This window comes from Anguilla rostrata, chromosome 1 (genome assembly GCF_018555375.3).
Source record: "Anguilla rostrata isolate EN2019 chromosome 1, ASM1855537v3, whole genome shotgun sequence".
Lineage (NCBI taxonomy): Eukaryota > Metazoa > Chordata > Actinopteri > Anguilliformes > Anguillidae > Anguilla > Anguilla rostrata.
This window is the reverse complement of record NC_057933.1, coordinates 58847040-58864802: the sequence shown is the minus strand read 5'-3', so window position 1 is coordinate 58864802 and position 17763 is coordinate 58847040. Positions and strand designations below refer to the sequence as shown.

The following is a 17763-nucleotide window of genomic DNA, read 5'->3' as shown; positions in this document are numbered from 1 at the left end:
CGCTGTGGTTTTAGAGTGCCAGACAGCCATACTAGCACCTTACTATCATTTCAAAACCTCACTGACAATACATCATGATTAAATGACCAAAAGGCTGGGCAAAACCCAAGGAGTCAGAGGCCAGTTAAGTGGTCCATTATGGACATAGAAATGCATAAAACTATTTTACCCAAAGTTATAGTTACAGCTAACAGATACACACGTTTAGTGAAATGTGTATATGTCCACAGCACAAAGTCTATCTTGCTGTTCTCCCCCTGGAACATGCCCTTCTCAGATAGTTGGAACAGATAATATTGTATCCAAGGAGAAAGGAGCTGAATTCCTGTAAATGAGATTTGGTGGGATGAAATGCGGTTTTTGCAGACTAGGTCTATTTATAATGGCGTTTTATGTTCAAAGCCCTCTACTTTGTTTAACTCCAGCGTATGCTTGCAAGTCCATAAGCACAAGGCTGATTAACCCTGTGGAATAACAGGATTACCTAGACACAGCATGAGTCTAAAACCGGTCACCCATGCAATGCAGTTCCGTACCCTGAAACATGAGCTACCCCCCCCCCCATATATTAGAAAGATTTAACAAGTGGGTGGGTGTGCATACGAGTGTGGGAATGTGTCTTGGTGTGTGAATGCGTGCATACGTGTGTGTGTGTTTGTGTGCTTGTGTGTGTGTGTTTGTGCATGTTTGTGCGTGCATGCGTGTGTGTGTGCTTGTATTTGCATGTGTGTGTATGTGTGTGTGTTTGTGCGTGGGGATGTGTCTGTGCGTTCGTGTGGCAGTGTGGTTGACTGGGGGTTGGGTGTGACGCATGAGAGGTGGACGTATTCCTACAATTCTTTTCAATCGACCCCCCTGCCAGCGCACAGCTGGCTTCCTCTTATCTCCTTGACAACAGGCTGATGTGAAGGCTATTCTCCAGGGCATTATCCCCCATGGCCCCTCCTGCCTCTCCCAGCCTCTGAAAGAGGGCGACAGAAACGTTTCCTCTGTCCTTCACTAATGACCCATCTCTGCCCATCACCCCCCACAATACAAACTGTCAGCTAGCCCAGCGGCCTCCCCCACCCTTCTTAATTTAACCCCCCCAGGAGAGGGAGGGGGTGGGGCCTGTGTGCCAACTGCCACCATCTCATCAGCTCCTTTCAAACCCCACAATTCAGATTTACAAAAGCTGCACACACAATAATGCCTCTGGCTTCTCTTTCTGCGCTTTCCTCCTCATTTCTCCTTTTGAAGAGGGAGAAACAGAGGGGAAAGATCTGGAAACTTACACCACTATGGAGAGAATGCACGTCTCCTTTCTGTCGTTTCTCTCTCACACAGCTACACCGATGTTGTGTACACATGAATATTCCAACCACACAAACACATAGAGAGACACACGCATACACAAGCACGCGTGCACACAGACACGCAGACACACAGACAGACAGACACACACACACAGTCTCCCTTCATACACACACGCTACACTGCTCTGCTCCCTAACAGCCTGCTTGTTCAGCCCTTCCCCATCATATGTCTGCTTCACATTGTCGTTTCCTTTTTTTAGAATTATTATTTTTTGTTGCATCTATTTGGGCAGTAGAGTGACGTAGTGGTCATTACCAGCGGTCCTGTTCCCAGGTGAGCAGTTGTACCCTTCAGCATAGCAATCAATCTGAACTCTGCCAGTAAACCTGCAGCTGTATAAATGCATATATCTCCAAATGCGTGCACAGACACTGCTCAGTAAAATGTTCCATTTTGCAGCATCCAACACTAAATCAATTCTTCATAGAGTCCCCTGAAATGTGGACACAGTTATAAAGGGAGGAGCCAGAGTCTGCCAGCTTACCAGCTCTAATAAGCATGAGCATTCGACAGATACACATGCAGTCCAGCAAAATGCTTCCATTGAAATATCTTCTGAACAGGGATATTCTATATCATTAAGCACAGCGAAGTAACCAAGGGAATTTCCAGGCTTGCAAAACTGCGAAATACAGGTCGACGTACTGCAAGTAATCACATTTCTCTGAACTTATACAAACTGACTATAACTGGTATACTAGAATTAACAAGTGGTGGCGTCTTTTTCAAGCTTCAATTTTCTATTTCCTCTCATTCTTTGAGGAGCACCTTTGTCACTCCAATCAGCCCAAAAAAAAAAAAAAAAGATTCCCCACAGCAGACAAACTGAATTAGTCTTTCAGACACTGCATTCACAGAAACACTGTGAGGTAAACACGTGACGGCTGTAATGTGCTGATAACACAGAGAGCTGAGTTGTCCAGCTGCTTTTCAAGCCATATGCTCTATAGATGGGGTGTGCATTCTATTATCTTATAACAGTACATTGTACCTGGAAAATAACGCACATGATGAGAAGGCTGCACTGAACACTCCACAGAACAAAGGGCCATTTACACACAGCAGTCTCTCCTGAACTGTCTCGGCTCCCTAGCTTGATGTATGAGATATGGGAACCAAATGAATTTATTGTGTAATAATTTCCTCTCAGTAAGTATGTGTCTTTGTCTGTGTGTGTATGTGTATTAGTATGTGGCAATATGTAGACCCGTATTACGCATCTCTGTGTTCTTGCAAACGTGTGTGTGTGTATGTGTGCGTGTGTACATGCATGTGAGCAGGTGTGTGTGTGTGTGTGCGCAAGAATGTAGGGATGCGCATGTTTGCACGTGTGTGCAGGTGTGTGTGTATGTGTGTGTGTGCATGTGCATGCATATGCGTGCATGTGTGTGTGTGTCCACGTGCATATATGTGTTTCTGTCTGTGTGTGTGTGTATGTGCAGCGGGCCCACCTGTATGGCCTGCCGGCCCTGCTGTGCGTCAGACAGCAGCTGGATGGTGATGGAGCGGGAGTCCTGCAGGGCGTCCTGGAGGTAGATGAAGCTGTGGCCCATGTGGTGCCCCACGCTGCACTCCCTGCAGATGGGCACGGAGCACGTGTCACAGAAGAAGCGGAACACCTGGGACAGGAAGGAGAGGAGGACTTCAAAACGAGCTCTCAGGGCGGGGCAGAGGCTGTCTCTCACAGTGAGGACACTGACACTAAAGCAAGCAGGTTATCAGAACATTCTGGAAAAATCCCAGATATCCTTTATTGCACACAAACAAGTCAGGGCCAACTAAAAACGCACTAAAACTGAAGACATTATTTAAAAAACCCAGACAGCGATTAATCACTTTGAACAAATACAAAAAAGTTGTAAGAAATTGACAGACCCTTAACTGAAACTCTTGGTAATTGTGGAAAACTGTAATCATTGCACACAGGTGCAGGCTGGTTCAGCCCCCTAACCCAGTGGAACACATTACTGTATCTCTGAATCTCCTCCAGCACTTACTGAGTCCCATTCTGCAAAAACCACAAGCACACCGTGACTGAAACCTTATAGCTACTCAATTTTTATGTATTTGTACAGATGTGCTTATTTTTCCTATAGAGGCTAGCTGATATAGCTGACTGGATCCAGCATCAATGTTTATGTAAAATATAACAGAACACATATATACATTTGATATACATAGGAGGTAAGAACACATATAGTTTAACATGCAGACATGCAGGCTTGCACGTAGACACACAAAATGATGAAGAAAAACTTGGGAGAATTAAAATCCTTTTCAGGCAGGATATATTCCCACCCTCCAGGCCCTGCAGGAGTGAATCTGAAAGCCCAGCACCGCATTACAACTAGTTACCACTGGCCAAACGCCAAGGACAAAAGGCTTACACTGCAGAGATTTAAAGATATACATTTATCTTATAAGCATTCAAAGGCATTACTGCGACGGAGTCAGACAAACGACGGGTGTGGTGTGTTAACTATGTCAACATTTCCATAGTAACAGTCAAAACACTGAGCCAAATACTGCTTAGCCCCGGTGCATCCATCAATTTGTCTCTTCAAGAGTGCTATTCTATCAATTATATACGCTATTTTAAAATAAATCGTTATTGTTTATTTTGTCATTGGACTGTCAGACAGTGATTAGTTGTCTTTGTTGTGACATGCTAATAGCAGCCACTGTGATGTATACTTATCTTCAAGCTGTCCAGTCTTTTTGCGCAAGACAATTTCTCAACAGTAGAAACAGATAGAACAACTTTTGTTCATTCAACAGACAGCTCAGTAAGAGAATGTACTGAAGCTAACATGGAGAGTGGTTTGCACTTAACTTTGAGTAGAGAATTTATGTCACTTTTTTAACTGTACACAATACAGAAGCTGGTTTTCTGTGTATTCCAGCGAATGCTAATGTGTACACATGGGGGTGAAAACTGCAGTTTATTACAAATAGTTAAGGTCAAAGCAAACAGCACTTGTATCTCATGTTCCCACATAAATGTTTGATTTACTGTTATAATTATGGAAGAGGAGAGAAATTTGATCAGAATCAAAACTGTTCATATTCCCAGCAACCTTGTATGCAACCACTCTGAGTTCTCAAAACAACATTGCCATAGCTGCAATTTTGATCTTGACATTCTCTCTCCATACCAGAATCATGCTCAGCAAATGTTTTCAGTCAGATCCATGGATTGGTCCAGATACACCAACACACCACTACTATGGCGAAAATAAGAAAGTGATATAACAGAAATATAACCAAACCGGTGATTGCATCCCAAGAACAAAGCTAGGCAACAACAGAGGAGGTGAAAACCACTACATTATAACTGAGTGTAATTTAAAGTACAAAAAAAACTGGATGAACATTACTCCTTGGTGTGGAAATCTTTTATGACCACAATGAAGCAAGATTTTTTTCATATGATGCACCTCTAAAAGAGACCACCTCCCTGCAGAGATAAAGGCTCTTTGTCCTGCCAACCAGCATTGCATTTAGCCTAATTTAAGTGTTCCACACATAAAGTGCTAGGATCTAAGAAAAGGAAGATGAAGCTGAATGTCACTGGGTGAGTCAGGAAGTGACAGCCAATCAATGCAGTGGTGAACTAAAAGTTTTCATTGGCCTTAGGTAGGCCTCCATGACCAGCCAACCTCCAAAAGCTTAGACCTGCATCTTCCTTCCAACCAACTGTGAAGGATTACAGACAAAACCACCACACACGCACTTTTCATAAAAGGGTCTATGCTGGAAATAAATTAATCTTTTGAGTTTCTGACCTAAGTCGATTAAACCCTAGGGGATATGCTGTGTTCATTTTCCTTTCAGTCAAAATGTTTTTAAATAGAGCTGTTGGCTAAGGTCAGGTGAAAATGACCCACAGCTGAACCACATCTAGCCTCTCTTGTGCTAACCGCTACAACAGCAGCGGCAGCATAGCCAGAGGCCCTGAGGTATCTCAGAGGACTGGGGCTCCGGTCCCATTGTGTAACGCTCCCGTCCTCCTACAGTGGCATCAACGGGCTGACTTTATGCATGCTCCCGTCTCCTGTTGCTAAAAGAGATAGATTCCTGTTTCTGCTATTTCTTTCACATTGTTTTCAAGCATTTTTTAAAAATTGAACAGTTTCATTAGAATACAGCATGTTTCCATGCCGAACAGCTGAAATCTTTGCATCCTTTGGTACTTCAATAATGTAAACTATTTACACTGAATAGTTTTTAATCAAAATTGAAGTGCATCATATTTGAGTAAAATAAAGTCTATTTCTGATGGATTGAATCAGCACAAAACAGTAAAAAACATGACAACATAAATGTTTTTATCTTGATATATCAGCCTACTATCCATAAATCTGTATTTCATTAAATATTAATGCCTATATATTTAGCATCTTGCTAGGACGTAATGTCATACAATTCAGTACTATCAGGAACTAGAACAGAAGGGATTCCACAAAAAAATGAAATGATCCCTTTACTATCATTTACCACAGTCATGACAGATGATTAACAATGCTGTCATGGCAAATGATGTAACAGCAAAGGCTGGAATTTATAGTCATATATTCATAAAATCTTCCACCGAATGTGAAGCATTAAACTGAATGATAAACATGAATAAATTGACAACAAACCATATCTCCAATTCCCGTTTCTCATTGCAATTGCTAAGAGAGTACCTTACAAAGGCAATACCAAATGAATAGGAACTTAAATACTGCTTTGCTCTTGAGGCTCAGCCCCTGGCATTTGTGCAGAGAAGCATGGTTGGTCAACAGGTCTATATAGTGATTACATCACCCTGTCCAAACCTATCACTAGCAAACTGGGTCAACTTCCACAGACAGAGCCATCTACACTTGACCTAACTGCAGCAGTGAGGCATGGCAGCCTAGAGAACAGGGTATTCTAGCCAGGGGTTGCAGGTCTGAATCGCCGGTGGGACACTTCTGTTGAGCAGTGCACTGAAAAGGGCACTTCAATTCAAATCCTCCTGTGTGAATGTGTAATATGTTCAATAAAAGCTTTGTAAATTGCCCTACATAAGACCAGGGCATGTTTGCAATAAACAATGCAACCAAGAAAATAAATTCAACACATTAGAAATGACAATAATACAAGGTGAATGACCATGCCCACTGCATCCTGACAGGGTTCATTATTTCCAATTGCGTAAACATCAACTTTCCAAATTCAAAATAAAAAGTAGAGTGCTTTCATTGAAGAAAAAACAACCACCACAGTACATGAACAGCTTGTGTGCATGTTTGTGCGACACACAGTTTCATGCACATTTGCAGGAATGTGCACAAACCCCTTGTGATGGCTAGTTTCCCCTTTGACGGTGCAATTTTACAGTTTGCACTGTCACACCAATTTGATTCTTACAAGCAACACATTACATACACAAACATTTATAGCACACAAACCCCAATACCATGCTGCATCTGAACTTGTGTTAGCCACAGTGTCGTGCAGTCCTGAAGCATGAAATGATCATGAAATAAAATTAAATTACCTGATTCCTTCTTAGAAACCATTTATTCTACAATTTTTCCATTACAACATCAGGGTTATTCCTACATCTGATGTTCCAACAAGTGGGTTGCACTAAAAGAATTTCATTGCTAGTCAGACAGTGACAGTACAATATCAGCCACCTCCATCTCCAATATTTCCTTTTCTTCTATAAACAGTTTCTTGCTTCCTGCCCTCTTTTTCCAGCACATGGAAAACACACACAAAAAAAAAATGCTAAAGCAATTTCTCTAATGCGCTGGTCACATCTCATAAAGGCTGTATTCATTTCAATCAGAGGAGTGAAATCACAAATTACAGTATGTTGAATACAAGCATGACCCCTTCACATAACAGTCCTACCAAAGGCTAGATCAGATGCTAATTAGATCTGTGACAGTGCTCTGTAAGGAACAGCTGCACATATGCCTAGAGTCCCAATTTAACTCCAGTTACCCACTTTTAAAACAAGCATTCTCCAAGGACTTCTCACAGCTTTGAATAGTAGTAGGCTGTACAGAGGTCAAGCCTGTGTTAAGGCTAAAGGGATGGGGGGGGGGGGTGAGAGGGCATCCTGTTGACAAAAAGCAGCCGCATCTCCCCCCCCCAGACCTCCCCCCGCATCCCAGCCCCTGCTGCCACCCAGCTCTGTCTTCTGACTGGAGCCGATGTAAGAGGGAACACAGTGCCATTCACAGACCTAACAAAAACACTGCCTCACTGCCACAGCCTGGAAATGCTACATCAGATCTAAAATAGAACACTGTTCAAATGTACCTATCTGTTCACATTTTATCTGTTTCTTACAGGTGGCTTCATGATGGCAGAAACTGAGAAATAAATTCACTGAGTGAGGCAGGCAGAGTGAAGTTCAGATCGCATGAAAGAAGTGCCTGTTCTTCAGCATGGCTACCGAAATAAAGGTTATTTCTGCTGACAGAAATGTTGCCTGCGTGAATCGTATGACAGTCTTAAAATAAACTAAAGCCGCCAAGGTTCAATTCAATTCAATTTTAATTGTATAGCGCTTTTTACAGAAAACTGTCACAAAGACACTTTACAGGTCCTGAACATCTACACTTTCAAAACTTCTCAAAGACAGGGAGAGGAATGCAAGCTCAAAATGTTGGTCTCAGTGCATTAAAAACGAAGGAACGGTTTTTAACACTGGCCAGTGCTTAAGAGTAAAGTTGCCACGTGACATCAAGCTGACATGTGAAATGGTTCACTTTATCGTTCGTTCATTTAATCTTTATTTATGGGGGGGCAAATCAAACGGCTTGCACTTTAATCAAGTCCATGTCACATAGATGTCCTCAGGTGTTTAAGTACAAAATGGATGAGGTAAATTATTCATGAAAGAGCTGGATTCACATACATCTTACTGTTATTACAACTGCTCTGCTCTTAGTAAATTATCACAAAAAACAACTAAAACTCCACTTTAATCTCTCCACTTTTGCACCATTGGCCAGGTAACACATATAGATCCTGAAGAGGAGAACCTGGAAGAGTAAAAACTCCTTCAGTATGAAAAGAAGGGACTTAACACAAAAATGGCTGCTTTTGTAAAATGGTAGAACATATATGAATGTAAATACCTTGAAATAAAAGCTGATTGTCTGTACTTTTGTCTCACATTCTTACATCTCAAATCTAACTGCTTTAAGTATATAGCAAAAATAACAAATTTCACTCTACTGTTCCCATACTTTTGGGGATACTGTACAATAAATCAGGATTTATTCCAATTTTCTTTTATTTAAAAATGTGACAGAGACAGGGTCTGAATGAAGTCTAAATGAAGGTTGGGGGTGACCCCCCTACGTGAGCATGCACGCACACACGCTCAGAAATGCATACGAATGCCATTAGCCATGTACTCACATACATACACAGGCACACGCATAGTTGGTACATTACAGGTCACTTAACAGGGCAAAAGTTTATCTACCGATAACAGCAATACTTGGACAAGGGAAAAACAGTGCACGGTAGGTACAAACTTTAAATAGACAGATGTTATCCTGGCCTCTCTCTGACCTCTCTAACCACCCCAGAGTCTGTCTGCCTGCCTGTCTCCTGTGAGGGTCTCCCCTGTCTGATTCAGTTGTGTAGTTTGTTTTGTCTGTTAAAGCTCCTGTCGTTGCCTGGCTTATCAAATGGTGCAGTTTCTACTGTATATGTTACATCTCCCTGTACCATCTGTCTAATCAAGCTGTGTGGTTTCTCATGTCTGGCATAGCTAGTTTCACTCACTGAGTCACCATGACTAGGCCATGTACTAGCTTTCTGTCCTGGTCCACCTACTGTGTCTCCTCTGAGAGGAACAGGGTGTCCCATTCCTCTGCATTTAAACTTAACTGCTCTTCCACAATCAGGTTTCCTACAAAAAAACGCCAAACAGTCCACTGTGCTTCACTCAAACGTTTTAAAGCTGACAGAAAGACCTGACACTCAGCACCCACTGCAACAGGCAGAGAATGAAAGTCACTGGGAGAGCTTTCCAAAGCAGGGTCCTTGTTCAGCCCTCTGTATATTTTGAAGAGTAGAGGGCAAAGACCAGCACAAAAGGGAACCCTAAAGAGAGGGTAGGGGGTAGTACTGCAAACACACTTCACAATATAGTTACAGTAGCTAGGTACACACAGCCAGACACATATGCTCACACATACAAGCTCACGTACAGATTCATAGGCACACATGCTCTCGCTCTCATTGTTGTTACTCAATATGTTTGAAACAGGAACAAGTATTTCATGTGCCTGTCAATGTCTTCATGTCAGCCATCATTAATTTCACATCATATATTATTATTTTATGAAATGCAGTGAGCTTTACTTCTTGCTGTATTGTGGACAAGTAACTCCAGAAATGGTATAGTTTCACACTCAAACACTTTATAGTTTCACACTAATATGGTGACCCACCAAAGTGGTTGCAGACACATAAATTCTTGTTATTAAGAATACAATACAGTAATATGTCATATGTCCATATTCTGACATGGGGAGGGGAGGTGTAGCTGTGTATTGTTTAAATGCATTTGGGACTGCTGAGTGACTAATTATGCTAAACACTGGGATTCAATGTAATGACACACTCAATGGTGTTGTACAGAATTCAAGTACTGACTTGCATTGCCACAAGGTCACAGTGATCACGTTTTGATAAACGTATATTCAAGTGTACATTTTGCCTTGAACAAAAAATTAAATATGCTATAATATTTGCATTATATATTAACTATTGTGGGATAACTACATTCAGAAAAGATCCATACTGAACATAAGATTTTGCTACAAAATTCCAGTGTTTTTGTACATTTCCTTCATCAATATTCCTTAATAGCCTACCTGAAAATACAGGCCCAGATTAGTAGTTCCTGTCAAATTAACTTCTACATCTGTGGTGTCAGCATAGAAAGATATATAGAAAGGACGGAGTGTAGCACAGTGGGTAAGGAACTGGGCTTGTAAACGAAAGGTCGCAGGTTCGATTCCCGAGTAAGGACACTGCCGTTGTACCCTTGAGCAAGGTACTTAACCTGCATTGCTTCAGTATATATCCAGCTGTATAAATGGATACAATGTAAAATGCTATGTAAAAGTTGTGTAAGTCGCTCTGGATAAGAGCGTCTGCTAAATGCCTATAATGTAATGTAATGTAATATATAACACCACCATCAGCATACAACGCCATTTCACTATCAACGGCGATATAACAAATGGTAAATGACCTCTTAGTGTGTGTTTTCTGTTTTGTTTTCTGAATGTAGCAACTGAATTCCATAGATTTACATACCTTTTTAACCAATGGAACTATTATGGAATGAACATAGCGATGGAAATCTACTTTTTACGTCACAGAAAGTTAAAATCCTTTGTGAAAATTAAAAACAAAATAGTTTTAAAGAATCACAAAATATAATTTGAAAAGAAAATGTTGGCCGCATAAAGTCATTTGGAGCATTGCTTGTTAGCACAAGCCTTTTCTTCCAATAGAAGGAGTACGTAAATTTAATACCAAGTAGAACAAAAGAGCTAACAAGCTAATGACAACATTTATTACATGGACATCCATTCACTCCCATGTGCTGGTTCCATAGGTCAACAAATACCTCAGAGGTCCCAAGAATATTGGCCTTGGGCTTCCCAGTACTATATACACATGCATAGGCACATGTACATGCGCATACGTGCACACACACGCACACACGCACACACATGCACACGAACACACATGCACACTGAATACAGCTGGCAGGACCGATCTTAAATCTCAAAAGCCAGTGTGAAGGGTGGGTCTAACAGCCAGGCCTCCTGATTGGTTGTTTTCAAGAAGCAAAACAGTATCAGCTGGGCCCCAGTGCAGCGTGGGGAAGGAATCGTGACTGAGCACGTGGTAGAACGAAAGGGTGAGCAAGGGGCGGGAAGGCACTGTTTGCATGAGCATGTGCAAATGCTTATGTGTGTGTGTGTGTGCGTGTGTCAGAAGTCAGGACCATACAAAATGTATCCAAGCACATATTACTTTGTGCACAGCAGTGTTACAATACAAAGGCACCTCCCTTTCATGAGTCCTATTTTTTATTTGTTCTATTTTTTTTTAAATAGTTCTATTTTTTTTTTGTCCATAGCTACTCATGGCATTTGTGAGGCAAGCTTTTTTATTAAACAAATAAATGATTATATAATTTCCTAAGATTACTACAGGTAAAGAACACAGGAATCAACAACAAAGCATTGATTAAAAAACCATTCTGCACAATACTGAAGGAAACTAAAGACTGCAAAGCAATATCTGCACCACATATACAAAATACTTAAACAAAACATTTCAGTAGTCAATGGAAATCAAGAATAGTTACTCAGAGACAGAGCTCTGGAAGGGGTTAATGGACTTGATGAATTAACAAGATTACCTCAGCTGCTGACCAGACAGCTGGAACATTCCCCTATGTCTGTGAGTCAGACAGTTTAGTCAGCACCTTCGCCAGACTAGGTCTAAACCTCAAGCCCAGTACAGGGCCTCAGAAACACATTCCAGATGGACCACCACCTCCCTGTGCAACCGATACTCACTTTCCCACAGGAACTGCATGTTTCATATTTAGAACCCTTTTTCTTTGTAACATCAGTTTGATTCTTCATGCTGTCCTCAATTACACAATTAAACAGCCAGACAAACACTGCATTTTCAATTAGTGGCTAGAGTTCATGATTTAAAGGAGCAGAATTACTCACTCAAGAACATCAAAGGACTAACAATTTTGGCATAGTGTTACATCAGTCTTGTCCTGTAATAAAAGCCAGTGAAATATACACCCATGTATCAATGCAAGCAATTAAAACAGAGCTAATTCCACTCAAACACACAACAGAGGCCAAATAACTGTGGCCATGAAGCCATTCTAGCCTGTCCTATGATAAACTCTGCGCCTCCAGAGTAATTCTGCTCCCCCACCAGGTCAGCCTGTTTCGACGCCATTACAGACTGCATAAAGGCAGAGTGGTTACTGGGACCACAGGACAAAACTCATCTGAGCGAAGGGCTGTGGGAAGTGGTGTCCCACAAGGATCAGTGTTGGGACCTCTGCTTTTCCATCTATACAAAAATCATCTGGACAGGGACAATAATAGCAAATGAGTTAATTATATAGATTAAATAAAACACTTTTACCCGCAAAATTAATCTAGAAAGATTTTTTTAAATTAGGCAAATTTGAGACAAATGGCAAACAGTAATAAAGCTAAAAAAAAATTTTACATAAAAATCGAAATGTTCAATGAACTGGGGATAGTAGCTCATCAAAGTCTGTCAGGATCTAAGCATTGTCCTGTAGTTATAAAAAAAGTCAAACAGGATGCTGGGATATAAAACATATATAAATAAAATAAAGTATTACAGAGGTTATGCTGATGTTGTACAAAGCCTGTCGTTAAACAACAAAGTATTCTGGGCGGTTCTGTAAGATAGATATAAACTAGTGAAAAAATACAAAAAATGTTAAATTGGTTCCTGGTATAAAATGTAAAAGTTACAAGGCGACATAAATTACAACCAGCTCTCTTCAGGCACAAGGAGACTGGTGGGGGATCTGATTGAGGTTTTAAAATTCATAAAAGGCACTAGCAAAGTGACCTAAAACTATTTTTCTGGTTAAGTTCTATCAGTACACCAAGGGGGCATTAGTGGAAATGAAATTAGATTTATGCATTTATTTGTTTGTTTATACATACACAGCTTTGTCCGTATGAAGAACGGTTTGGCAGGTCACATAGTGGGAGCAGACATGGCAAGCCTTACATGAAGGCTTCACACTGCTAGCATAAGCGCAAGATGCCCATCCACCACAGAAGAGAAAATGAAGAGGTCTGCTTACTCAACAGACCCACTTATTATTACAATGCATGGATACATTAATCCAACTAATCTTCTCCACTGTCAGAACATCTACATGAATATCTGCAGATCCGGTGGCAATTCTAGACAACTACGATCATGAAATAGTTTACTTTCAATTTTTTGATATTTCATTGTTTTATGGTAAAATTCAGACTAGTCTTCTAAGGTAGCCACTAAGTCAACTAGACTAACAAAAAGAATATGCAGCTATAACATCTAAGACTAAACACCCTCATACACATAACACAATGTCTAACAGCACTTAGTAATAACACATATTACCCAAACATGAACATTATACAAATTTTATAAAATACAAATAAACCAACAAATAGCACTATGATCCATAATAAATAAAAAAATCTAAAACAGTACCGACAGTACATTCATATAGAAATATACAATAACTGCAGACCTCAAATGGTGGGACGAGACAAAACTCAACATTGCACTGTGCAACAATTTTATGCTACTAAAACCTTTTCTCACTTAAACAGCAAAAACAGCCTAGGCCTATATGTAAACACCTGATTTGCAATAACAATTGCCTATTGTGAGAACAAAAAAAGAGGCAGCACTCACTGAAAACAGCTGCTCACATGACAAAGCATATTGCAGTTATAAAATATAGAATTTTGGGTTTAGATTTCACATGACAAGCAAAAGAGCTGTGTCCAGGAGCATAAATGCTGCTTTTAACTCTTCCATTCCTACACATTATCACTGTGAAGATATCAAGCCACAAATATTTTTTTCAGAAGCAAATATCCTCACAGGTTCTCTAGTCCAGAAGACCAGGTTTTGGTTTTCTGTTGCAAATGCTCTTATCTAAAGTAAATTACCAGTCCATTACAACATGCACAATTATGATAATAACATGACTGAATCAATAGAACAAGAATATCTTTTTACAATAGCCCCCTTTTTTACAATAAAAAAAGACTAATTTTTCATCCATCCCGATAAAGGATAAATAGCCAGGGCTCCAGGTTCCGCAGATCAGAAACATGTCACGACATGACACAAAAGTGAGCGTGTGACCAGCCTACTGAGCTCAGAGGAGCCACTTATACTGTAGCTGAATGGCCAGTTGCCATTCTATTCACCTGCTTGTTTCTGAAATGTTTCGGCAACATATTACGTTACGGCATTTATTTAGCACACACCCGTTTCTAGGCCTCTTGCATAGCTTTCATCTTTCACACGCTAATCATTAATACAGGCAGATATTCACTAAAAGGTAAGGTTTCCGTAGCTTACTCAACGGTACCACTGAAAAAAGCCACACCTGGGAATTTAGCCTGTGGGTCAAAAGCAGGGCTCCTATGCCCCTGTCACATGCTTTTACCATTACACTTCATTGTTCTCTTCAGTAAGGTATATCAGAGTGCAGAACGGGATGTGAATAGTAAGTTATGCAAATGAATGAAGGAATAAATAGATACATAAATATGCACACTGGTGTAAGGCAGGCTAACTCTAGACTGTCTAGACTGACTGGAACTCCTTATGCACTTCCTCACACCCTACCTAAAGGCTCAGATAGCCGTGACGGAGCTATGGAAATTTTATTTTGTCATTCACTCAAGTTGTGACCCATCAGAACGTGTGTAAAAAATATATAACTTGCTGTAGAGAATGGTAGTTTGCCTACACCACACACCCATCCATTCAACAAGGTTAAGTCTTAAATTGCAAAGAAACCGGCCACAAAATGTTTCCTCCATTTGTAAAAACAATTACAACCAAGCCTGTTAAAACACAGAAACTAGATGACATTTTTCTCAAACAGGAATATAAAGGGGATTGATAAAATACTGAGAGCATGACAGCCGGTCATTACAATGATTTGTGAAAAGGGTTTTGAGGTTGATGTTTATGTCGTTTGCCTGGCCCACAATGCTGCAGCTTGGGATTCGCTCTGGCCTGACCCAGTGACCTCTGACCTCCAGCCTGAGGGGAGAAAAGACAGGAGCCAGAGTTTCAGAGGTGGGGCTTTTCCCATGAAGCTTGCCCCCTCTGCAGGAGTTACCATGGAGATGGCACATTCTCACAATTCAATCCACAGCCAAACGCATCCACGGGATTAGCAGAGCCAATGCTAGGACCCTCTCCACCAGGGCACATAGACTCACTGTGATTTCTAAAGCGTCCACCATTACTGGCTAACTGCTATCCGATAAAGGAGCCATATCTTCAACATTAACTTAAAGATAACTTTAAAATAAATGACTTCACGCTTACACATCTTATATCTTGCAACATTACCATTATGCAGTTTATTAGGATATGTGAAGAGATAACAGCAATAACACTCAGGCAGAGAGAGCGTGAACCTTGTTAATGTTTTCCAGTATTTTACGTGAATACTGTGCTCTTAATGAGAGCATTGCAGCAGACAGCAGGCATAAAACTCTAAACTACCATAAACATTAAACCTCTAGGCCACATCCTACTCAACTGTGCGGTTTCACTATAAACAGTTATGGCCGTTAACTTATTAAAGCTATCTGCAAACTACTGGAGTACCCAAAATAATTTAAAGGGAGTGAGTAAAAGTGAAGTCTGTTCTTACATAAGCCAGCTAATAAAAACTTTCACTGTATGTGGACAACATCAGAAGCGAGATGGGGCATGAGTGTGCTGTGAGAGAGAGCCACTTGATTTCCAGTATTCCCAGAAAATCAATTTCCAGCAGCTTTTCCACTGTGGTCTGGGGAAAGCTCTGTGAATCATGGCATTAAAAAAATGGGATTTAAAATGGACCTCACAAAAAAGGCACACTCCTGATTTAGATTCATTTTCGTAATTAAATTATAGGCTTGTGGCAACAGTTCAAGTCCAGAAAATTGGCTATAAAAATCAATTCAATTAAATCATTCCAATGTCCTGTGGAGGGATTCTAGCAAGACCCCACAATTATTCATTTCATTCATGGGGCATTCACATGATTGTGCACTCATGAGCAAGCACACATGTGCACACACAGTTCAATGCCACACATTCTTTGATTTGTGAAAAACCATCAATTGCTCAGTTCAGATACTTAAATGATGACTGCAGAAAAACAAAAACGAAGAATAAAAAGAAAAAAGGATTTGAACTCCAAAAACAGAGGTACCGCCGTAAATATACCATATCCCCACAGAGAATGTCAGAGAAGGAATTCTTGAAAAAACAAACACCTTCTTAAACAAATATTACTATTTACTTCATAAAACTACAAACTACCCAAGTAAAATCACATTATTTGAATTATGGGATTGGACACTGACATGACTGGAACATTATCTTACCCCTCCTCTTAAATTCTCTGTGAAAACCACATGGTAAAATGCATTTTCAAGGACCTAGTATAAATGAAAGAATGAATACAGAAATTAATGACACTTCTGCAATTTGCGCTTGAAGTTCATTTGTAACCGTTTTAGTTATGCAACCACTTCCGTTATTTACTGAACAGGCACTCACTGGACCATTGGCTTGAGCTTAATTTTTTACATTTGAAAAGGATTTCTGTTCTTGTGGTCAGCACGTTCAGCTCTGACTGTAGGTACCCTCAAGTCGGCGTGCTCTGAGACTAAAAAGGGATGTGTTCATACCTTTATGTACCAGTAAAAGGTTAATAGGAAATACCTCATTAAAACCGTAATAAAAGGGGGGGGCACGAGCATTCAAAGGCTGCAGCAAGGGACTGAGTGGCATTTATGACGTTGAGTGTTAATCAGGTTTAATCGCCTGGCTTTTACGAGTGACCCATTGTGGAGACAGGAGGTTCTACCTGCAGTCAGAGATGCTCATTCAGGCCCATTAAGACTTCACCAGACTGACTCCAGCCCCCCGACCTCCTAACTGCCGACACTATTGTTTGACCTCTCACATTCAGGATTTCCTTCCCCTCTCCCACACGCTCCCCCACTGAGCAGGAATGTTCAGTCACTGAGCACCGCCATGCAGCAGAACTTCTCCCGCAGATGTCCTAGCTGAACAGGACAGCAAACGCCTGGACCGCACAACCACACAGCTCCACCCTCCCCCTCCCCCGCCCCCTGACCACATTCCTCCTTTTACTGCCCTACTTTAAACACCCTCTCCAACTCCAGGAGACATTTTCTGCTCAATGAGAGGCATAAACAGTGAGACAGAACATTAACACTACAGGAGACTCATCAGCCACCCCCCCAACCTCCAATCAACTTGAACATGCATGCAAACACAAATGGAAATACAAGCACACACAGACATGCATGCATGCCTACACACACACATGCACACAGGATGTATACGCACCTCCCCCATTCTACTGCTACATGCCCCCACCCCCCCTTCAACCCTGGGCCACTCCCACCACTCCCAGGTCACCGCTGTCCCCCTGCACAACTTGCTGGCCAAGAGCAGCAGCAACAGCTCTCCAAGAGTCTCCTTCCTTTGCAAGGACTTCCAGAATGTTCTATCTCATGCGCTCAGCCTCTG

General features: G+C 41.1%; 1 protein-coding gene across 1 annotated transcript in view; it reads right to left on the bottom strand.

Annotated features, from left to right (window-relative positions):
• The window catches only part of trim71 (tripartite motif containing 71, E3 ubiquitin protein ligase), a 28886-nt gene that overhangs the window by 8148 nt on the left and 2975 nt on the right, over nt 1-17763 (bottom strand). The window contains exon 2 of the mRNA XM_064345438.1: nt 2808-2975. Within this exon, the coding sequence (XP_064201508.1) occupies nt 2808-2975 (168 nt within the window). The remainder of the gene's footprint in view (nt 1-2807; nt 2976-17763) is intronic.